General features: G+C 40.2%; 2 protein-coding genes across 2 annotated transcripts in view; both read right to left on the bottom strand.

The window, feature by feature from the left end:
- Positions 1 to 24,516, bottom strand: part of LOC122687096 (ATP-binding cassette sub-family C member 4-like) — an 860,243-nt gene that overhangs the window by 491,479 nt on the left and 344,248 nt on the right. The window lies entirely within an intron of this gene.
- The window catches only part of LOC122687099 (ATP-binding cassette sub-family C member 4-like), a 170,144-nt gene that overhangs the window by 128,789 nt on the left and 16,839 nt on the right, over positions 1 to 24,516 (bottom strand). The window contains 5 exon segments of the mRNA XM_043892539.1: positions 9,941 to 10,042; positions 12,320 to 12,569; positions 13,504 to 13,629; positions 14,547 to 14,710; positions 17,333 to 17,422. Of these exon segments, the coding sequence (XP_043748474.1) occupies positions 9,941 to 10,042; positions 12,320 to 12,569; positions 13,504 to 13,629; positions 14,547 to 14,710; positions 17,333 to 17,422 (732 nt within the window).

Below are 24,516 nucleotides of genomic sequence, written 5' to 3'. Positions count from 1 at the left end.
GGGAACTTTAATATGAAGAAGTCACTGTTGGTAAATTAACTCTTACATGTAACAGTCAAAGCTCTCACTTAACGAGAGCTCTAATGTAACACCAACAACAAAACAAGGTGGAATAAAGAAATTAATTATGACATCATAGGATAAAGTGATATAGCCTCAAATTCATATGTGGTACATGCATTACCTGTCCTGGCTAAATAGGAGCAATAGAGTACTTCTACTGTAAGAAAAACATAAAACATGAAGGTACACGCAACAGCACACATTCCAATGTGAGGGAGAAGAACAAAGTACTCATCATGCTGATCACAGGTTGTATTCCTGGGAGACTTAAGGGTGTGTGCATGTGTCTTTACATATTCAAAGTGTTAATAAAATTGTCAGTAACCACTGTGTCAAGAAAAAAAAAAGGAGTGGTTACATGTGATTAAGTAAAATGCCCTAAAAACTAAAAGCACAGAGTCTGGATTAAAAGTCGGAATAATCTTCAAATTGAAATTTTTTTCTGAAAAGAACTGAACTGATTATATAAGATTCACATACTTAAAAAAATGACAATGATTTTTCAACACCAAAAAAGCTAGTTTCAGATTTGGGAAATGACAATTTATCAACAAGAAGCTTGATTTTAATACACAAGAAATACTTTTTAAGCTTCTCCACTCCTTTCTTCCTGTATGACACTTAGGATTACAACATTACTACTTTTTACTCAGTTATGACTACAAAATAGTGAACCACCTACAAACATCAGCTTCCTATTGCAGGCCCTCAGTCTCTCAGGGCCAGCCACTGAGTTCCCTCCCTGTTCAGGCTTCAGGATTCAGCACTGCTCTGGGGTGAACAGAAGGGGGCAGCACTCAACAGTTCATGGCTGCTGGGTCCCCTCCGCCACTGATTATCCAGGTCGGGGGACACTGACTCACAAAAATCATCAGTTGAGCCCCCACTCTGTGCAGACACAGTTCAAAACCCCTGCCCCATGAGATCTGGAGGCTCCCACAGGACCATTTATTTATTTATTTTATTTTGGCTGCACTGGGTCTTTGTTGCGGTGTGTGGGCTTAATTGCTCCATAGCATGAGATCTTAGTTCCTCAACCAGAGGTGGAACCCACATCCTCTGCACTGAAAGGTGGATTCTTAACCACGAGACCATCAGAGAAGGCCCTGGATCATTTACTTTAAAGCTTAAAGACTGAGACCAGGTACTATTATTCCACGAATGAGACCTGGGTCCCTGAGACCTCCCCACACCTGCCCAACTGGCTGTCTAGGGGAGCAGGTTACAGAGCTCTTGTTTGTTTCCCACCTCCCAACCCAGCAGGGACTTCATTCAGACTCAGCTTCTCTCAGAAACCCCAATATCTTCCACTTCCCCTCGAGGGCTCTCTCACCCATGACCTAACATGACAGCCCTAATGACTAACGACCCCAGGAAGGGGCACAATCCTTCCATAGGCAAGGCCAGGACAACAGAACAGGGTGTTCTGGACTACAGTGCAATTTACACAGAAGTCTGTGAGCATGTTATAAAGCTCTTGAAAGAACAAGATAATTAATTTTAAAATGCTGCATAGCTCTATGCCAATAAAATGGACAACTTGGCAGAAATGGACAAATTCTTAGAAAAGTATAACTTTCCAAAACTGAACCAGAAAGAAATAGAAGATCTTAACAGACCCATCATAAGCAAGGAAATTGAAACTGTAATCAGAAATCTTCCAGCAAACAAAGCCCAGGACCAGATGGCTTCACAGCTGAATTCTACCAAAAATTTAGAGAAGAGCTAACGCCTATCTTACTCAAACTCTCCCAGAAAATTGCAGAGGAAGGTAAACTTCCAAACTCATTCTATGAGGCCACCATCACCCGAATTCCAAAACCAGACAAAGATGCCACACAAAAAGAAAACTACAGGCCAATATCACTGATGAACATAGATGCAAAAATCCTTAATAAAATTCTAGCAAACAGAATCCAACAACATATTTAAAAAAATCATACACCATGACAACTGGGCTTTATCCCAGGAATGCAAGGATTCTTTAATATCCACAAATCAATCAATGTAATACACCATATTAACCAATTGAAAGATAAAAACCATATGATTTTCTCAATAGATGCAGAGAAAGCCTTTGACAAAATTCAACATCCATTTATGATTAAAACTCTCCAGAAAGCAGGTATCGAAGGAACATACCTCAACATAATAAAAACTGTATATGACAAACCCACAGCAAGCATTATCCTCAATGGTGAAAAATTGAAAGCATTTCCCCTAAAATCAGGAACAAGACAAGGGTGCCCACTCTCACCACTACTATTCAACATAGTGTTGGAAGTTTTGGCCACAGCAATCAGAGCAGAAAAAGAAGTAAAAGGAATCCAGATAGGAAAAGAAGAAGTGAAACTCTCACTGTTTGCAGATGACATGATCCTCTACATAGAAAACCCTAAAGACTCTACCAGAAAATTGACAAGCCATTAGCAAGACTCATTAAGAAACAAAGAGAGAAGAACCAAATTAACAAAATTAGAAGTGAAAATGGAGAGATCACAACAGACAACACTGAAATACAAAGGATCATAAGAGACTACTACCAGCAGCTCTATGCCAATAAAATGGACAACTTGGATGAAATGGACAAATTCTTAGAAAATTATAACTTTGCAAAACTGAACCAGGAAGAAATAGAAGATCTTAACAGTCCCATCACAGGCAAGGAAATCGAAACTGTAATCAAAAATCTTCCAGCAAACAAAAGCCCAGGACCAGATGGCTTCACAGCTGAATTCTACCAAAAATTTAGAGAAGAGCTAACACCTACCTTACTCAAACTCTTCCAGAAAATTGCAGAAGAAGGTAAACTTCCAAACTCATTCTATGAGGCCACCATCACCCTAATTCCAAAAGCAGACAAAGATGCCACAAAAAAAGAAAACTACAGGCCAATATCACTGATGAACATAGATGCAAAAATCCTTAACAAAATTCTAGCAAACAGAATCCAACAACATATTAAAAAAATCATACACCACGACCAAGTGGGCTTTATCCCAGGAATGCAAGGATTCTTCAATATCCGCAAATCAATCAATGTAATACACCACATTAACAAATTGAAAGATAAAAACCATATGATTATCTCAATAGATGCAGAGAAAGCCTTTGACAAAATTCAACACTCATTTATGATTAAAACTCTCCAAAAAGCAGGAATAGAAGGAACATACCTCAACATAATAAAAGCTATATATGACAAACCCACAGCAAGCATCACCCTCAATGGTGAAAAATTGAAAGCATTTCCCCTGAAATCAGGAACAAGACAAGGGTGCCCACTCTCACCACTACTGTTCAACATAGTGTTGGAAGTTTTGGCCACAGCAATCAGAGCAGAAAAAGAAGTAAAAGGAATCCAGATAGGAAAAGAAGAAGTGAAACTCTCACTGTTTGCAGATGACATGATCCTCTACATAGAAAACCCTAAAGACTCTACCAGAAAATTACTAGAACTAATCAATGAATATAGTAAAGTTGCAGGATATAAAATTAACACACAGAAATCCCTTGCATTCCTATATACTAACAATGAAAAAACAGAAAGAGAAATTAAGGAAACAATACCATTCACCATTGCAACAAAAAGAATAAAATACTTAGGAGTATATCTACCTAAAGAAACAAAAGACCTATACATAGAAAACTATAAAACACTGATGAAAGAAATCAAAGAGGACACAAACAGATGGAGAAACATACCGTGTTCATGGATTGGAAGAATCAATATTGTCAAAATGGCTATTCTACCCAAAGCAGTCTATAGATTCAATGCAATCCCTATCAAGCTACCAACGGTATTTTTCACAGAACTAGACCAAAGAATTTCACAAATTGTATGGAAATACAAAAAACCTCGAATAGCCAAAGTAATCTTGAGAAAGAAGAACGGAACTGGAGGAATCAACCTGCCTGACTTCAGACTCTACTACAAAGCCACAGTAATCAAGACAGTGTGGTACTGGCACAAAGACAGAAATATAGACCAATGGAACAGAATAGAAAGCCCAGAGATAAATCCACAAACCTATGGACACCTTATCTTTGACAAAGGAGGCAAGGATATACAATGGAAAAAAGACAACCTCTATAACAAGTGGTGCTGGGAAAACTGGTCAACCACTTGTAAAAGAATGAAACTAGAACACTTTCTAACACCATACACAAAAATAAACTCAAAATGGATTAAAGATCTAAATGTCAGACCAGAAACTATAAAACTCCTAGAGGAGAACATAGGCAAAACACTCTCTGACATAAATCACAGCAAGATCCTCTATGACCCACCTCCCAGAATATTGGAAATAAAAGCAAAACTAAACAAATGGGACCTAATGAAACTTAAAAGCTTTTGCACTACAAAGGAAACTATAAGTAAGGTGAAAAGACAGCCCTCAGATTGGGAGAAAATAATAGCAAATGAAGAAACAGACAAAGGATTAATCTCAAAAATATATAAGCAACTCCTGAAGCTCAATTCCAGAAAAATAAATGACCCAATCAAAAAATGCGCCAAAGAACTAAACAGACATTTCTCCAAAGAAGACATATAGATGGCTAACAAACACATGAAAAGATGCTCAACGTCACTCATTATCAGAGAAATGCAAATCAAAACCACAATGAGGTACCATTACACGCCAGTCAGGATGGCTGCTATCCAAAAGTCTACAAGCAATAAATGCTGGAGAGGGTGTGGAGAAAAGGGAACCCTCTTACACTGTTGGTGGGAATGCAAACTAGTACAGCTGCTATGGAGAACAGCATGGAGATTTCTTAAAAAACTGGAAATAGAACCGCCATATGACCCAGCAATCCCACTTCTGGGCATACACACTGAGGAAACCAGATCTGAAAGAGATACGTGCACCCCAATGTTCACTGCAGCACTGTTTATAATAGCCAGGACATGGAAGCAATCTAGATGCCCATCAGCAGACGAATGGATAAGGAAGCTGTGGTACATATACACCATGGAATATTACTCAGCCGTTAAAAAGAATTCATTTGAATCCATTCTAATGAGATGGATGAAACTGGAGCCCATCATACAGAGTGAAGTAAGCCAGAAAGATAAAGACCATTACAGTATACTAACACATATATATGGAATTTAGAAAGATGGTAATGATAACCCTATATGCAAAACAGAAAAAGAGACACAGATGTACAGAACAGACTTTTGGACTCTGTGGGAGAAGGCGAGGGTGGGATGTTTTGAGAGAACAGCATCGAAACATGTGTATTATCTATGGTGAAACAGATCACCAGTCCAGGTTGGATCCATGGGACAAGTGCTCAGGCCTGGTGCACTGGGAAGACCCAGAGGGATCGGGTAGAGAGGGAGGTGGGAGGGGGGATCGGGATGGGGAATACATGTAAATCCATGGCTGATTCATGTCAATGTATGACAAAAACCACTACAATATTGTAAAGTAATTAACCTCCAACTAATAAAAATAAATGAAAAAAAAATAAATGAAATGCTTCATAGTTTGGTACAAAAGAAATTCAATGGATACCTGCACACACTGGGGGCGGGGGGGAAGGTGCAGGGGACAGAAGGACAGACAGCGTTGGGTGCCCCAGGTCCACTTGAACACCTGCATGGAGGACATGATGTCCAGGCTCTCCCACCCGCTGCTCTGGGCCACAGGCTGCCTGGCCATGCTCTGTGTGATGACCGGCTCAGGGAACCACCGTGACCCTGAACGTGACTACAGCCCCAGCTTTACTGAGTACCACCACTAGAGCCCCAGTACCACCACTCCTCAGGAGAACCTCTTTAGCACCAGAAATCTGTGAAAAGCACAAATGTGTTTCCTGTTTTGATGCTAAGGCTGCTAATACTACCTGCTTTGGGAATAAATGAAAGGTAAAAGCTACTCTTCAGATAATTCAACATCAGTGACTGCCAGGTGCTGAATTCTGTTCTGTGCCCACTGCCAACCTTCACCAACCAATTCTAAAACCACAACTCTGCCTTCCCCTCCTCAGCTCCCACCACAGCGACCACATCAGGTACAACTAACGCCACTCTAACTCCGACCTCCCAACTTGTGCCAAAGTCTGCCTTTGACACATCCAGTTTCTTTGGAGGAAATGTCTTTGTCTCGGGTGTACAGGGTGTAATTTTCTTTCTCTATAAATTCTGCAGATCTAAAAAACAAAACTACTACACTGTGAAAACAGACCTGCTAAATTAACAAGGACTGGAGTGTGACTAACTGAAACAATATTATCTTTCAATATGTCCCATGTGGAAGATGTTATACTAGGACCTTTAATTGTTCCCATATGAGCATTGCCCTTGAAGAAGAATCAGTTAAATCACTTTGTTCAAGGGAATATTTAAAATATTCTTCATGAATCCTTGTGTCTTCTTTTACCTTAAATGATTGTTGCTGTGTTATTAGGTTCTCTCTTCTTGACATGTCAGCTGTGACTCTGTAAGTGATGGAAAACACTGTCCTGTACAGACAACCCCATGACTCTCTTGGCAGTTTAAATGTTGTCATTTTAAAGCCTGAAAGCTGAATTATTTTTATGCAAACTCAGGATGTAGTTTGGTGACCAGAATTGAGAAGAATATGCTGAAGGAGCATCAACCAGGTGGATTTTGGGCTATCATTTCCAAAGTGGAATAAATTCATAAATTTAGTGACCTTAGAGCAAAATTTTGTGCTTAATAACAGTAATTTTTTCTACATAGAAACAAGAAAAATAGTAAAGTATAGCAGCGTATTGTTCATACTTGTAAAGCACCTTATATCATTGAGAAATTAAAAAACAGTGCCTTCAATACAGACTGAAAGGTATACTCAACCTAAAATTTTGGTGATTCGATATTTCACATTAAAGAAGGGAAAAGTTGGTCTGAGGATGTAACTGTTGATGTGGGTAGTAAAAAACCAGGTTTAAGATACTTAACAGTCAGCATTTAATTGAAAACATCCCTGTTTTAATCAAAGCCCAAGTGACTTAAACAATGTTATATTAAGTCAAAAGCCTTCGTCTATTGAACCACCCAAAAGTTTTCTTATGGCTATTTAAAGTATAAAATTGATTTCATTTTACTTTCCTTTGTACTTTAAAAAATTATCCTAACACCGTTGTGCCTCAAAGAGATTTCCACCAAGCTTTCTTGAAAAGTAACTTCTATAAGGCAAGAAAGAAGGTGTTTTAGAATCATTTACTCTTTAATGAGACAATCATTTTAAGTTTTAACACAGTAAATGTGAGCAGTGTAATTTAAGAAAAAATTTAGTTGATCAGATTACTGTGGATTTTTAATGATGATTGCCGTGAGTAAACAGATCATACTTTTTCTTTCTTCTCTCCCATCCTTTACCAGTTTCAATTCCTGTGGTTTGATAACATGCATACTTTCATTTCTTTAGTTTCTTTATGAAGCACTAGTTTTCTCAGGCTTAGAGGGATCCTTCTTCCCTGCCTTTGACACACAGGATTAGTTCAGGGGCTCAAATCAATTTAAAATGAGCTTTTGCTCATTAAGGCTCCAGTCACTAAGGCTTTTTTGTTTTAGTTTCTTTAACCTATAGTGGTTGAATTTAGCACTTGGTTTTCAATATTTTATGGTAAGAAATGACAAATTGTTTTTGTCCATTTCTTAAGCCAAATTTCCTTACATTTAGACAATTAAAGGTTCTTAAAATGAAGATTTACTATTTCTTCATTACTTGTTGGTACAGCTTGAGTTTCTTTTCCCTGCAAATCTGTACATATCCCTAGTGTTTTCAAGGGCCTTAATTGTTTAAAATCTCTGGCTTCAGAGGTTTCTGGGGAAAGGCAGGCTTACATTTTTGTGTTTCCCTCAGTAGTAACAACCGAGGTACCTCACAATAGTGCCATGACTATTAGTTTTTAGTAAGTGCTATAAGATACAAGATTCAGTTGAGAATACACAGAATTTCCATTCTCCCAAGGTGGTAAATATTAGCTGCAATGGCATCATTGTCATTTAGGTAGACAGGAATACCTTGCCACACAGTAAAGTTAACACTGTAGCTATTTCTGTGAAAATGTAGCTGATGAAGCCTCTCCTGTAATTTTGAATGCTGCTCTAACAAAACCATAATATGGAATTAGAATTTACAAGAAAAGTCTCACAGCCTTGTTCCTCTTCCTTTAGCAGTTTAGTACCCTGAGTTATTAATAATTTGATTTTTTTTTTTACGTTAGAAGGTATATAGAAACCATTTCAGATTTTTCACCTGATTTTTTCACATAGACTGTAGTACAACTAAATCTCTTATTTAAAAATAAAAATAAATAAAAAATAAAATAAAATCCCTTATTTTACCTTACAGATATTTGTTGCACAGGCAAATATGGTTGTATATAGATACTTTATTTCAGTTCATTAAAAACTGCAGAACCAATCTGCATCATATATCAAACTGATTTAAAATAAATCTACAAAAAATAAATAGATAAATCTATGTGCTTCCTGGGAAAAAAGAAATCTGCTAATGAGTCATATAAAGTATGTGTTAGCATTCACATAAAGTGGCCTTTAAAATGGAATTTTAGCGGTGCTTTCTATAAATGCTTCAAGAGCATTATGCCGAGAAACAGCAAGCAGGAGATAAATCTACTATATTAAAATAGGAGAAACCATCAGGGAAGGGCAGGCACCGTGTATGAGTCTCCATGGACAGAAGGTACAGGGATGTGGTTTCATGTATCTGGGAGCAAACCACTGTCTTGACTGTGGGGACTACAGGGGCTGAGTCAGAAGCAGGTGAACACGATGCAGGTGGCACCACAGAGTTACAGGCACGAAAGACAGGATGAGTCTACAATCAGGACATGTGCTCTGTGGTCCCTCCCCACTCTGACAGCAGCCGGGTTCCTGGGCTCTGTTCTGGAGGGTGGGCCCTCTGATGGAGGTGTCTCCTCCCTGAGTCCCCCCAGCCCGGGGATGGGAGCAGCTTCCTACCATTGCTAATCTCCAGGTTGTCTCATGCACCACTGTTTTACCCTTTCTAATTTTTTCTCCCTCTTTTATCACCTACGTTACTAACTCCCTGCATGGAACTCCCTCTCCCGCGGTGGGATTCAGTTTTCCTGACTAATCCACACTGATACAGGAGGGTGAGCACAGAGGACCACGAAACCTGGGGTGGGGGGAGCATTTCCCTCGGTAAAGGGGCTGCACTGGGTGTGCGATACTGACAGCTTCTTGAGACCAGACCTGGTTGTTTTTTCTCTTTGCCTGAAACTAACAAATAAACCAAGTGTTGGAAATCACCAGTTCTCTGTCAACCTGTCATCAAGTGCAATCCTTTAACTGGGAATCACTGGTGATCATTATTCCCACCTGCTGTCTCCCCCTGCCCCTGGCTGCCAACAAAGTGCACAGACCATCCAGAAGCTCAGGATGGGGGAACCCCCACCCTACCTCAGCCAAGACCCAGATCACAGTCTCACTCTATGTATAATAATGTGATCTGATAATTAAGGCAAAATTGTACACTAACCCCCCAAAGCCTCTTTAACAAACAGTTGTGCATTTGTTAGATAACCCATTCCACACTGCAGCATTTTGTCTGTCCATTTCTGTAAATGCTAACATTACAAATGTATGTACTTTAAGTTCAAATGGTGCTAATACTTTGAAAGCTCTCTTGAAAATGACATAGAGAGCAATAAGTCAAAGGTCTTAGGTTGATTTTATACTTAATCTCCATTAGATACAACTTTAGTGCCAATTTTGAGAATTTTTATAACATACTTTCAGTAAATGAGCAAGTCACATTTTACACCACGCATAAAATTTAAAAATTCTCCAGTAAATCCACGTCACAGTTGTCTGTTAGCAGTCAGGATCCTGGAATGGAGGACTTGTTACCTCATCCCAAAAAGCAGTGACATCTTGCACGTCCACTGTCCTTTTACCATCCAATGGCCGCTGAGGGTGGAGCTCTGGTATCTCATCAAGTAATAGAAAATCCTATAGAAAAGAAAAAAGAAAAAAAATATTGTTAAACTGCAGAAGAAAGCACAAACAAAAACAACTGCTTTCCTGGGATTTGCAATAAAAACCTTTGTACAGTCTAAATAATGTTTTACCAACTGTACTTAAAGCATTAATTCACATCAGAACATATTAAATAACATATGGAATAATATTTACTGTTATTACAGCTCATGGTTTATATCAATAAAATCATATAATATAGTGTATTTGTTGTGGTTCAGTCATCAAGCAGTGTCTAACTCTTTGCAGCCCCATGGACTGCAGCATGCCAGGCTCCCCTGTCCTTCACTATCTCCAAGAGTTTCCTCAAATTCATGCTGATTGAGTCAGTGACACTATCTAACCATCTCATCCTCTATTGCTGCCTTCTCCTGCCTTCAATCTTCAAAAAACATCAGGGTCTTTTCCAATGAGTCGGTTCTTGGCATTAGGTGGCCAAGTATTGGAGCTTCAGCTTCGGCATCAGTTCTTTCACTGAGTACTCGGGGTTTAAAATCTTTGCAGCCCAAGGGACTCTCGAGAGTCTTCTCCAGCACCACAATTCCAAAACATCAATTATTTGGCACTCAGTCTCCTTTATGGTCCAACTCTCATATCTGTCATTACTACTGGAAAAATTATAGCTTTGACTATATGGACTTTTGTCGGCAAAGTAATGTCTCTGCTTTTTAATATGCTGTCTAGGTTTGCCACAGCTTTCCTTCCAAGGAGCAAGCATCTTTTAATTTCATGGCTACAGTCACCATCTGCAGTGATTTTGGAGCCCAAGGAAATAAAATCTGTCACTGCTTGCACTGTTTTCCCATATATTGCAATGAAGTGATGGGACCAGATGCCATGATTTTAGTTTTCTGAATGTTGAGCTTTATTTCTGAATGTTGAGCTTTTTCACTCTCCTCTTTCCCTTTCGTCAAGAGGTTTTTAGTTTGTCTTCACTTTCTGCCATTAAAGTGGTGTCATCTGCATATCTGAGGTTACTGATATTTCTCCTGGCAATCTTGATTCCAGCTTGAGCTTCATCCAGCCCGGCATTTCACATGATGTACTCTGCATATAAGTTAAATAAGCAGGGTGACAATAAACAGCCTGATGTGCTGTGCTGTGCTTAGTTGCTTTGGTCATGTCCAACTCTTAAGGACCCCATGGACTGTAGCCCGCCAAGCTCCTCTGTCCATGGCAATTCTCCAGGCAAGAACACTGGAGTGGGTTGTCATGCCCTTCTCCAGGGGATCTTCCCAACACAGGGATCAAACCCTGGTTTCCTACATTGCAGGCAGATTCATTACTGACTGAATCTTGACGGAAGGTTACAATACACAGTCTTAACATACTCTTTTCCCAATTTGAAACCAGTCTTTGTTCCATGTCCTTGTTCCAGCAACAGTTCTAACTTGCTTCTTGACCCGAATACAGTTTTCTCAGGAGACAGGTAAGATGGTCTGGTATTCCCATCTCTTTCAGAATTTTCCACAGTTCATTGTGATCCACACAGTCAAAGACTTTGGTGTAGTCAATGAAGGAGAAGCAGATGTTTTTCTGGAATTCTCTTGCTTTTTCTATGATTCAATGGATGTTGACAATTTGGTCTCTGGTTCCTATGTCTTTATAAATCCAGCTTGTGTATATGGAAGTTCTTGGTTCACATAATGGTGGGAATTACAAATTTGAAAAGAAGAGAGCAGTTAGAGAGAGGATTAAGCAGTAAATAAAAAGGGGCCAGGGATGAAAAAGCAGATACAAAAGGCAGGCTCGTATACCAACAAGCAAAACATCTGTGGAGGAAAGAACTCATTTTTGAACACAGAGAATTAAGTGAATCTGAAGTCACTCTTCCTGTCCAAGGAGCAGGGAGCTCTCAGCAAGTTCCTCCCCTCCCGGCCCAGAGAGGAATCCTGTACCCCAGGACTGTGCACAGTCACTGCCTAGTCATCAGAGTTAGCACAGGAGAGGCAATCTGTTTGCTCCTGCTTTTAGATATTTTAATCCCTCTCTGCAGGCATCACTACACAAGAGCCCTGTGCCACTGCCATCTATATATACTACTGGCCCTACATGAGAACCAGTCTTATGATACCTGTAACACACTCTACCTAATAAAAGAAGAGAGTACTTACAACATTCTGGGAAGTCTGCCAGCTTTGGCACTGGGAGAGTTAAATATCACCTAACTGGAACACAGTGACACCGAATAAAAGGAGGCATTTTACAAAAAATGCACCTACAACTGAAAAAAATTATTTGTCACCAAACCTTGATTCTTTGGATGCTGATGACAGCCTCTGATAACTTCTCAACAGCCATGGGGAAGTACAGGGTGCTTGAGAAACGCACAGACTCGATCAGAGTCACCACCACAAACACTTGGCTGGCTGTGATCAGGTTGTCAAGGAGCTCATTGGTGATGAAGGTGACAAAAATCATGATTTTACTGACAGCAAAAAATGATGCCAAATTCATGCCCCTAAGGTAGGAACTTTTCAGAATCTTGGAAATTTCCTTCCTGGAAAAGAGAGCATGAAATAGGTTTTAAAAGAAGCATCGATATCAAGTCCTCACAAGGAGGGACTATACAGTGCACCTCCGGGGCTCCATCCCAACACCAGGACCACAGAGTTCATCACCACTTCACTCTTCCAACTAAACAAAGACTTCATGTCACCCTTTTAAATACTGTGGGTCAATCAGACTGGGTTTGAACATTCATCCAACAAGCATTCATAACCACAAGTCCTGGGCGGGGCTCCCCACTGACGACAGAAAGACACAGCCCCTCTCTTCCAGGAGCTCATGAACTTGTGGGGGAAGAGATTAATACACCCCAAAATTGTGAGACACCAAGACATTAGACAGAGGAAGGCACCATGGCCCCTCTGGAAGTACATGTCCTGGCTATCGTAAATAGTGCTGCAGTGAACATTGAGGTACAAGTGTCTCTTTGAATTCTGGTTTTCTCAGGGTATATGCCCAGTAGTGGGATGGCTGGGTCATATGTAGACTTATTCCTAGTTTTCTAAGGAATCTCCATCCTGTTGTCCATATAGCTGTGCCAATTTGCACTCCCACCACAGAGCAGAAGGGTATTGTTTGTAGATGTTTTCTTGATGGTCATTCCTACCAGTGTGAGGTGATACTTCATTGTAGTCTTGATTTGCATTTCTCTAATAAAGAGTGATGTTAAGCATTTTTTTCATGTGTTTATCGACTGTTTGACTTCAGAAGCATATATAATTTTGCCTTTAAGAAAATCATAGATGGAACAGCAGGTTAAAATGACATCTACCCTCTTTCACTTAACCCTCTTGCAACATGTGAGGTGTGGAGTTCATAGTATTTAAGTTTGTCTTCATGTGAAAACTTGGTAAGACTTCTAATTTCAGTCAGTAAAAATAGGGGGGAAAGTACAAAAATATGGTGTGATACATACAAAAACTTACCTTCTTAGTCTGGTAATAAGGTCTATAAATGACTTTTCCCAAGCATTCATTTTTATTGTTTTGATGCCAGTTATAACCTCACTTATGTTCCTGATCCTGTCATCTGTGAGAGCTGCGGTCTTACTCCTGAGGGAACAGACGTGAGGGATGAGCGTTAGTGACCACAGCCCAACTTTCTACAGCAGCAGCAGGAGGCACAGGGAGGGGCCAGGGATCAATGATCCCCTACAGCTCTTCTATGCTGACATCACAGGTAGGTCCTTCTCAGAGTACAAATGGAGAAAAAGACTTCTAGGAAGTCAACCATTCAGCCTAATTCAAGGAGTAACTTGGAGAACTCGCAGTACTGGCTAAGGAAGACCTAAAGTAAGTCAGGTACAAACTCTCCTCCCAAGGAGGTCACAGTTGGGCAGGGAAGGCAAAAAGACACTGAATCTAACAGGAAGACAGTGTCTGTGCTGTGATAAAATAGGACTGAAGTGCCAGTGAGCAGAAAAGATCAGGCTGTTAATTCCACTGGGAAAGGAGAACAAGAGCTTCAGAGACCTGGCAGCACTGGAACAGGGCCTCAAAGGGTAAGGAACATCTCTCCACAGCGAGACAGGAAAGGAAATTTCAAATAGACAAAAATAACTCATGTAAAGTCACCAAAAAAAGAAGAAGAAAAAAAAATTCAAAAAACACAATACCTCCATCATCTGACAACCTGGACAAAGACCCACCTCCAACCCTCTGGGACCTGCTTATTATTACTATTTAATAATGCTTAAATAACTTCAATATAGATAACTTCTTCTCAAGGACACTCCACTTATTCAGGTATGGTGCTGGGAGGAGCCAGTGAGTGCCAACACCTTTCCCTCTTCAAGATCAGCCTTCAGCTTAGGGCTAGAGTTTCCACTGGCTAATCCTGAAGGGTCTACAAAGCACGCAAAGAAGAGACTAGGGAAGGCATTGGTTTTGTTTTTGTACAGAAGCATTGAGCAAATGGTGAACGTTACCAAGCACATATCACCTATTTTTTAAACCAGTGTTTCTCTTACCTGAGCAATGAAAATGCATTTCCAATGCAGCTTTGCAAAAGCAGAAGAATAATGAGAACCACCATCCCAGCAAGACATGATATTCCTATTTCCATCCAGAGCAGGGCGGTCACTGCGATAGCCTGCAGTGGCCCCACCCACAGATAGTGCAGGAACATCGTTACCTTAAAAGAGAAAGACAAAGCCTTCTTAGGACTGTATAAAATCAAAACCAGTAAGGAGAGAGTGTAGAACAATCTGCTCTGAAGGGACAGGAATCTAAACAGAAATGATCTCAGTGAGTTTTAAACCTGATGAAGCAGAAATCCAAGTGTCCACCCCAGATGATGCTGTTCGGGGTCAGCATAGGGCCAGCCTCAGGGACGTGCCAGGGAGAACCCAACTAGCAGCACTGAAGGAAGATGTTGATTTTGTCCACAACACAGATGAGATCAGGGCTTCCCCAAACTCTCTCTGTCCCAAAATTCAGCCCCCATCTCCCCAAAAAAGCCTATATTATGGGACCTACCACACTCTCCAATAATTACTTGAGTATTTACCTTCCAGACAGGCTGTGGCCTTTCCAGGGCAGAAATTAAGGCTTCAGTTCAGTTCAGTTCAGTCTCTCAGTTGTGTCCAACTCTTTGCGACCCCATGAATTGCAGCACTCCAGGCCTCCCTGTCCATCACCAACTCCCGGAGTTTACTCAAACTCATGCCACCGAGTCAGTGATGCCATCCAGCCATCTCATCCTCTGTCGTCCCCTTCTCCTCCTGCCCCCAATCCCTCCCAGCATCAGGGTCTTTTCCAATGAGTCAACTCTTCGCATGAGGTGGCCAAAGTATTGGAGTTTCAGCTTCAGCATCAGTCCTTCCAATGAACACCCAGGACTGATATCCTTTAGGATGGACTGGTTGGATCTCCTTGCAGTCCAAGGGAATCTCAAGAGTCTTCTCCACCACCATGGTTCAAATGCATCAATTCTTCGGCGCTCAGCTTTACTCACAGTCCAACTCTCACATCCATACATGACCACTGGAAAACCCATAGCCTTGACCAGACAGACCTTTGTTGGCAAAGTAATGTCTCTTCTTTTTAATATGCTATCTAGATTGTTCATAACTTTCCTTCCAAGGAGTAAACATCTTTTAATTTCATGACTGCAGTCACCATCTGCAGTGATTTTGGAGCCCCCCAAATTAAGGCTTATTCACCTTCAAATTAAATATAGGCCTTCAGATCAGTTCAGTCGCTCAGTCATGTCCAACTCTTTGCAACCCCATGAATTGCAGCACGCCAGGCCTCCCTGTCCATCACCAACTCCCAGAGCTTACTCAAACTCATGCCCATTGAGTCAGTGATGCCATCCAGCCATCTCATCCTCTGTTGTCCCCTTCTCCTCCTGCCCCCAATCCCTCCCAGCATCAGGGTCTTTTCCAGTAAGTCAACTCTTCGCATGAGGTGGCCAAAGTATTGGAGTTTCAGCTTCAGCATCAGTCCTTCCAAAGAACACCCAGGACTGATCTCCTTTAGGATGGACTGGTTGGATCTCCTTGCAGTCCAAGGGAATCTCAAGAGTCTTGTCCAACACCATAGTTCAAAAGCATCAGTTTTTCTTTTTTTTTTTTTTTTTAAGACATTTAAAAGAATTTATTTATAATCTTATGTACAGAATTTATATAATTAAAATATTACCTAAATATTTGTTGCTAAATCATTTTAGCAACAATTCAAAGATGTAATATGAATGTGATACCATTTTTAATGTTGTTTTTATGTTTTTTCTTTTTCTTCCCCATTTATTTTTATTAGTTGGAGGCTAATTTAGACGCTCAGCTTTCTTCACAGTCCAACTCTCACATCCATACATGACCACTGGAAAAACCATAGCCTTGACCAGATGGACCTTTGTTGGCAAAGTAATGTCTCTGCTTTTTAATATGCTATCTAGGTTGGTCTTACATCATGTTTAATGAAAAAATAATTGAAGGAGAAATGAAAGTGTTAGTCACTTAGTCATGCCCAATTCTTTGCGACTCCATGGATTGCAGCCCACCAAGCTTCTCTTCCCATGGGATTTTCCCAGGCAAGAATGCTGGAGTGAGCTGCCATTTCCTTCACCAGGGAATCTTCCTGACCCAGATATAGAAACCAGGCCTCCTGCATTGCAGGCGAACTCTTTACCACCTGAACTACAATGGAAGCCCCTAAACTTAAAGGCCAAGATCATCCAGGAAAGAGAAGTGGTCTATACAGATCTGGCCAACAGCTACACCACTCTGGGTAATGTGATCTATTTATAAGGTAAGTGTGAAATGGGTATGATGGGACAGCAGAGAGTATGCTGTGTCTGGCTGGAGACTACCAACTTGGCATATTCCTCAAAGCCTCCCTATGCAGCAGGCACTGAACAGGGCACACAGAAAGAACAACCCCTGCCCACCAGGCTTTCATCATCCAGAGGAGGAGGAAGACAGTCCCTCAACACCCACACCACGTGCCAAGAAGGGCCACTCCAGGAGGACCCCAGGGGCCCTAACCAAGCTGGGCAAGAACACCGCTGCCTGCCTATTACTGGAGTATGTTACAGACAATGTCAGAAAAACAAAATGCTCATGTACAGGACAACACATATTATCACATCTAAGCTGTACACAGAGGAAATGAGGGTTGGATAAAGAGAACTTTTGCCTTGTGTACTCAATAGAACCCTGGCCAACACCAAACCCTGGCACCTGGTATCCCAATAAGCTAAACCCAGTGAGAAGGATGGGGAATGGAAGAGGATCTCTCAGGGGTAGCTCACCTGATCAAACCTGTTCACATCATTGGACAGCAGGTTGACTATCTGGCCTGTGGTGGTCTTCCTCATGGCCAAAGTACTCAGGCGAAGTGACTGAAATGAGAAAAAGATACAGAGAATTGGATTTCTACAGTGATACCAAGTCAGTCTGAGGACATAGCAAAATGAAGTGTATTTTGATGGGGTCTTGTGTAGTGTCAGGACAAGCAGGATGATGCCTGAAAGCAGGGCTCTAGCGACCCATGTTCATCCTTAGAAGATTCAATGTGGCGGCAGCCCTGCCCACAAGGACAGCAAAGGGAGGAGCAGGAGACAGAAGCAAAACCCTCCACCCTGTTTCTCAATGAACTTGGACCTGCCTGAAGGATAAAGGGATACAGATTTAGACTTAGGGGTTAAATAAAGCAATTTTGAGCCAAAATCTAGACAGCATCTTAAAAAGCAGAGACATCACTATGCCAACAAAGGTTTATATAGTCGAAGCTATGGTCTTTCCAGCAGTCATGAACAGACGTGAGAGTTGGACCATAAAGAAGAATTGATGCTTTTGAAATGTGGTGCCGGAGAAGGCTCTTGAGAGTCCCTTGGACAGCTAGGAGATCTAACCACTCAATCCTAAAGAAAATCAACCCTGAATATTCATTGGAAGGACTGATATTGAAGCTGAAGCTCCAATACTTTGGCCACCTGATGCCAAGAGTTGACAAACTGGAAAAGACCCTGATGCTGGGAAAGATTGAGGGCAGGGAGAAGAGGGGACAACAGAGAATGGCATGGTTGAATGGCATCCCTGACTCGATGGACATGAGTTTGAGCAAACTCCAGAAGATATTGAAGGACAGGGAAGGCTGGTGTGCTATATAGTCCATTGGGTCACAGAGAGCTGGACAGGACTGACTGACTGAACAACAACAACAAGATGAGAGTGGAGAGGCAGCCTCAAGGGAAGAGATTAGGGGACGTGGACTATAAATGTGATCAGTCATTAATACTAGGTGTGATATCATTTAAACACTTTGGTCTTAGTTTCCTCATTCTAAAACTAACCAGTATAATATTCAAAACACTAATTCTGTGAGGAACCTGTGTTCTTAATGCCAGTCTGCTGACTTTACAAAAAGCACAACCTATGCTGTACAATTCTTTCATTTGATAAAAAGCTCTGAGAAATTCCCTAGAGATCTGAGGAACCTGAACAGACTACCTTGAGCTATTTCAACAGACCACCAACTGGAGCCATGGTTCCAAACAAAATGTCATGGTTCATAAAAATGTTTCCTTTAGTCCTCAAGTTAAACAGAAAAATCAATGATCAAGTAAGACTATAAAGTGATACAGCCACAATGGAAGAGACTATGGCAGTTCCTCAAAAACCAAACATGAAATTCACATATAGTATAGCAATTTCACTTCTGGAAAGGTACTCATATTAAAGCACAAACTTAAACTGATTATTTGTGCACTGTGTTCATAGCAGCATTATGTACAAAAATCAAAAGGTAGAAACAACTCAAATGTCCACTAACAGATGAATGGATACACACAATATTGTATATACATATTAAGGAATATGATTCAATCTTAAAAACGACTTAAATTCTGACATCTGCTCCAAGACGGATGAATTTTGAACACATTGTACGTACATGGCATAAACAAAATGACAAACATTGTGTGATTTCATTATATGAGGGACCTAGAGAAGTCAAATTCATAGAAAGAAGCAGCAGAAGGGTGATGACTAAGAGGAGGGGACTGGGGAGTCCATGTTTAATGCAGGCAGAGATTCAGTTTGGGAAGAAGACAAAATTCTGGAGATGCACAGTGGTGATGGCTTAATGTGAATATACTTAATGTCACCAAATGGTGCACATAAAAACAGTTAAAATGGTAAATTTTATGTTGTGTATATTTTACCACAACTTTTTTAAATGAATGAATCAAAGCCAAAAGTAATTTTACCACAGCTGCAGAAAGGTAAATAAATGACAAGCCTTTTATATACAATCCTTTTTTTGTTAGTTTTACAGTTTATTTTTAATTGAATAACATGTTTTAGTTAGTTTTCCATGTCTACAAAAGTAGTTCTAACATCCATTTTTAAAACAGAATGATTTATACTAGCCACTCAGTCACGTTCGATTCTTTATGACCCTATCGACCAGAGCTCTCCAGGCTCCTCTGTCCATGAAATCCCCCAGGCTAGAATACTGGAGTGGGTTGCCATTTCCTTCTCCATTATATATGATACGTATTCCAAATTATAAACTATTACTTTGAGCTTAGCAGCCATTCCATTTCCAACACCCGACCTGCTTTCTCCTCAGGACCAGGGATCAGGAGGCAGGGCCTGAGCATGAGCCACAGACGTTCACAGGGGCCTTTCAGAGCTGCTCGGCAGCCCCAGGTTTGCCCTAAGGAATTGGCCCACCTGTAACCTGCAAGAAGTGTCTTATTTCTGCATCTCACGAGAAATCCAGATGCAAGGCTGTGCACGAGGAAATTCCCATGTTTCTGGAATTTCAGGTTATGTACAGTTTCTGACTTTGTAAATAAATAATTATTTTAGGCTAATTAAGCCAGTACATGAACACTTTGGGAGATGTTTACAATCACATAAGCAACATACAAGGTCAGATCAGATTTCCTAAAGGACTCCAAAGTGTTAGTGGGAAGAGGAAGAAAACTAGGTGGACAGTGGCTCACCTGTGCAGCAATGCATGAGCTTTGTTTGACTAAACCATCATCTCAAATCTAACTTAAAGTTTTCACAATGCAGTTCTGGTGAAATTTCCTGCATACTTATGGGAGCTAAGCATGATCTGGAAAGATAAACATCTAGCTAATTTGTGGGGAAATCTGAGTATTTGTCTACTAAATGGTAGAAGGTGCAAGAGAATAACAAAAATGACGATGACTGACAGTGAAGACCCTTAACTAGAGGGTATGTTACCCAAGGAGAAACTGGGCTCATGTACCAAACACAGACAGTGAGATGCCAGGGCCCTGAGTCCACACGGTTCTGAGACTTAGCAAGAGTCTACCCAAGGAAAGATGGGAGAAGACATTTTACATTTTGCCCAGAAAAGCATTCCCAAGAAACAGGAGCTCTAGATAAGTAACAAATAGTAAAAGAAGCAATAAGTTTCATTTAAATTGCCTGGTTTTAGCTTTCATTGAGGATTTTCTTCATTTTTAATAAGAATTAAATATATTTAATGTGGGCAACATGATGTTTTGATGTAAATAAACATTGGGAAACGGTTACAATAGGAAAACAAATGAACATACCCATCATCGCACATAGTTATCCTTTCATGTGTGTGGTGAGAACACTTAACATCTACTCTCTCAGCAAATTTCAACTATAAAATACAGCTAAATAAAAAAATTTTTCTAGGAAAAAGCAAACAGCCCAGGGCAAAGAGATATGCAAGTTTATAAAGTTTATAAATCTTATAAAGTTTATATAGTTTATATAGAAACTTTATATAGAAACTTTATAAACTATAAAGTTTATAAAATTTATAAAGATCAAGTTTATAAAGAGCTCTTCAGCTAGGTGTATCTGTGGCAATTTGTAAAAACACCTAAAATCCGTATTTCTTTTAAACTAGTTAAGATCAGGGTAAACTATGGAATAATTCTGTGGTATTTCTCAATACAAATTCACTGAACACATCAAATCAGGTTTTATTAAAAGTGCTAAAATTCATATTAAAGAAAGAGGAAATATTGAATTAAGAAAATAACTTGAATGAATAGCAATAAATTCTCACAAAAATTACTAAAAACAGCATAAGATTTCAAGTTTCATCCCAACATTCAGCTCTATTCTTTAATACCATTATAAACAATCATAACTACAGAATATAGTGAGCAAGTCTATGTTTAGCATGGATTCCATTTATATTTTTCTTTAGTTCACATAATTACATTCAACATGATTAGATGGGTCATTTAAACATAAAATCATTCCCTTTCTCAAATACATTCTGTGCTCCTAGATTTAACTTTACAAATCACTAAAGTTTACTTTTAAAAACAACTTTGATATAAAAGATGGTCTTGCTGCTGCTGCTACTGCTGCTGCCGCTGCTAAATCGCTTCAGTCATGTCCGACTCTGTGCGACCCAATAGCCGGCAGCCCACTAGGCTCCTATGTCCCTGGGATTTTCCAGGCAAGAATACTGGAGTGGGTTGTCATTTCCTTCTCCAAAAGATGGTCTTAATGAACAACATAATTGACACAAATACAGCTACAAGATTAAGGTATGAAAACATTGAAAACCAATTTGATACTTTTTATACTTATTTTTTAATTAGATTCCATTACAAGTTGAGTGGATATTATGCAATAACCTGTGGATTAAAGTAATCAAAGGCAGCCTTGACCCGATCTCAATACAAAACTTTTCATTATTTACTGGTAAAGTTTGCTTAAATGATAACAACAAAATTGGCCTGCTGCAAATAGCAAGCTTCTCTAGGAAGGTGTAAATGATCCCAGTTACAAAATGTTTAATTTACCGAGAACTTTCCCAAGACATTTCTGATGCTTCGTGGGAGGTACACACTGTGGTACCAAGTGACACTCACCTTGCGGTAGATCATGTGGCACACGGCTACTCTCAGCCTCATCCCCACATGCTGAATGTGGTAGAAGTACACGTGGTGCAGAATGGCCCACACGAGCACGCAGGCGCTCAGCCCTGCCGCGTAGCCATAGGCTTCGTGCAAAGCAGCAGAATTGGCAGGATCATAGTTTTCAACATAACTAATAATTTTCCCCAAAAATATGGGCAGAACTACCTTGGTGCCCTCCTGAAAGAAAAAAGCCCTAATCAGAAATACAAGTCATGCCAGTTTTCCTTAACATAAGCTTTACTTTTATAATTAGCATTTTAAAAACCCATCTTGACAAAATGCTACATTCATGGCTAACCTAAAAGAAAAATACACAGATCCACTATCTCCAATAAGACAAGCAGAAAATAGTTTTAACATAAGTCAAAATCTCACATTCAAAGACAATAAAGCCTTAGTATTGGGTTGGCCAAAAAGTTCTTTTGGTTTTTAAGTAAAAATAAAAGACACATTTTTCATTTTCACCAAGAACTTTGTTGAACATATTCAAAGTTCTGTTCCACTATCTTCTGCCATTTTTCAGGAAACTTCATAATTCCATCTTCCCAAAACTTTATATCTTTTTGAGCAAAAACTATTTCAGGTACCTTTTACAGTCTTCCTGGGAATTAATATTCTTTCCATTAAAATAATTTTGTAAAAAACAAAATAAACAGAAACCCTAAGGAGCAGTGTCTGCTGAATATGGCAGATGAGTCAGAACTTCCAAGGCAAGCTGTAACAGTTTTTGCCTGGTCAACAAAGAAACATGTGGTCTTACATTATCCTGATGGAAGATAATTCATTTTCTGTTGACTAATTCCAACACTTTACATCAAGTGCTGCTTTAAGTTGGCCTAACTGGGAGAAGTAGTTGTTGGAATTAACTGTTTGGTTTTCCAGAAGGAGCTCATAACAGAGGACTCCCTTCCAGTCCCACTGTATACACAATATCACCTTATCTGGATGAAGACTGGACTTTGGTGTGCTTGATGGTAGTTCATTTCACTTACCCAACCATCTCTCTCATTCCACATTAGTGTAGAGTATCCACATGTCATCGCCCATCACAATTTGTTTTTAAAAAGGAGCATTTTATTAATAGTTACATTTCAGTAGAGAATTGCATGTGGAAATAATGGTCAAGAAGGTTTTTTTTTTTCCCTCGCTTAACTTAGGTGGAAACCAAACATCAAAGTGATTAATTGAACCAAGATGGTGAAATGACTTTCATTTTTTTTTTTTTTTTTTTGCATATTTTGAGTATGCTGGCTATCTCCCACATGATATAACATTGATTGTTCTCAATTAATGTCTAGATTTGATCTCTATCAACTTTAACTGGTCTACTCGATTGAAAAGCATCATTCACCAAGAAATCTCCAACAGGAACCTTTTTTTTTTTTTTTTTTTTTTTTTGCTGTATTGGGTTTTCATTGCAGTGCACATGCTTCTCTAGTTGGAAAGCACCAGCATAGTTGCCCTGAGGCATGTGATACCTTAATTCCCTGAAAGTGAAGTCGCTCAGTTGTGTCCGACTCTTTGCAACCCCATGGACTGTAGCCTACTAGGCTCCTCCATCTATGGGATTTACCAGGCAAGAATACTCGAGTGGGTTGCCATTTCCTTCTCCAGGAGATCTTCCCAACCCAGGGATTGAACCCAGGTCTCCCGCATTGTAGGCAGATGCTTTACTGTCTGAGCCACCAGGGAACTCAAAGCCTACAGCACCCGGTATTTCCACGTGGTCTCCCATCAAAGTACTAACCAGGCCTGACCCTGCTTAGCTTCCCAGATCAGACGAGATCGGGCAAGTTCAGGGTGGTAATCAAACGCATGACCCTTGCACTGGAAGACAGACTCTTAACCACTGGACCACCAGGGGAGTCCCCTGATGGGTTTGTTTTTGATAGCTCTCTTCTGTCTGTAAAATGTTGAGGAACCCACAGGAGGAAGAGGAGAATCCAAAATTCAAAACACAAAGCATAACTAAAAGCACTTTCTGCTCAACTAATAGTGCCTGATCAGATTAATGACAGAAAGCTGATGCCATCTCTCAAATGGATGTGACACTGAAGCCCTACACCCCTGTCTTGTTCTACACACATGTTCACAGGCTGTGACACCTGCCTTACCTTCCACAAGGTTACAGGAGATTTCATCTACTCCAGAGAAGAGAAGACTGTTTATTGGAAGGATTATGAGTAAGATGACCATATCAGAGGAAGATGACCAGTTCTCAAGAACACAAAGGCTCACTGTTACATTTCTAGGAAGCCTCATCATTCACCCCTGGAAGCACTAAGAGCTTAAGAAGAGCCCCTCATAGATTGTAAAACACACTGTTGATATAGTTTACTGAGATGGAATTCTGGAGACTTACACAGAGAAGCAAAAACATCAAACTACACATGGCAGTACCAGCCCAGATAGGATCAAGGGAAGCCCATTGCTGCAGGCTACAAACCTGGGGCTATCCACCAGAAGCCCAGTGGTAATACCTGCCATCCCAAAGTGTCCTAAAACTCTGATTCTTTTTGGGAATCACTGCTGTCTGTTCA

Source organism: Cervus elaphus, chromosome 30, assembly GCF_910594005.1.
Source record: "Cervus elaphus chromosome 30, mCerEla1.1, whole genome shotgun sequence".
Classification (NCBI taxonomy): domain Eukaryota; kingdom Metazoa; phylum Chordata; class Mammalia; order Artiodactyla; family Cervidae; genus Cervus; species Cervus elaphus.
Note: the sequence above shows the minus strand (reverse complement) of the source record. Positions and strands in the feature narration are given on the sequence as shown.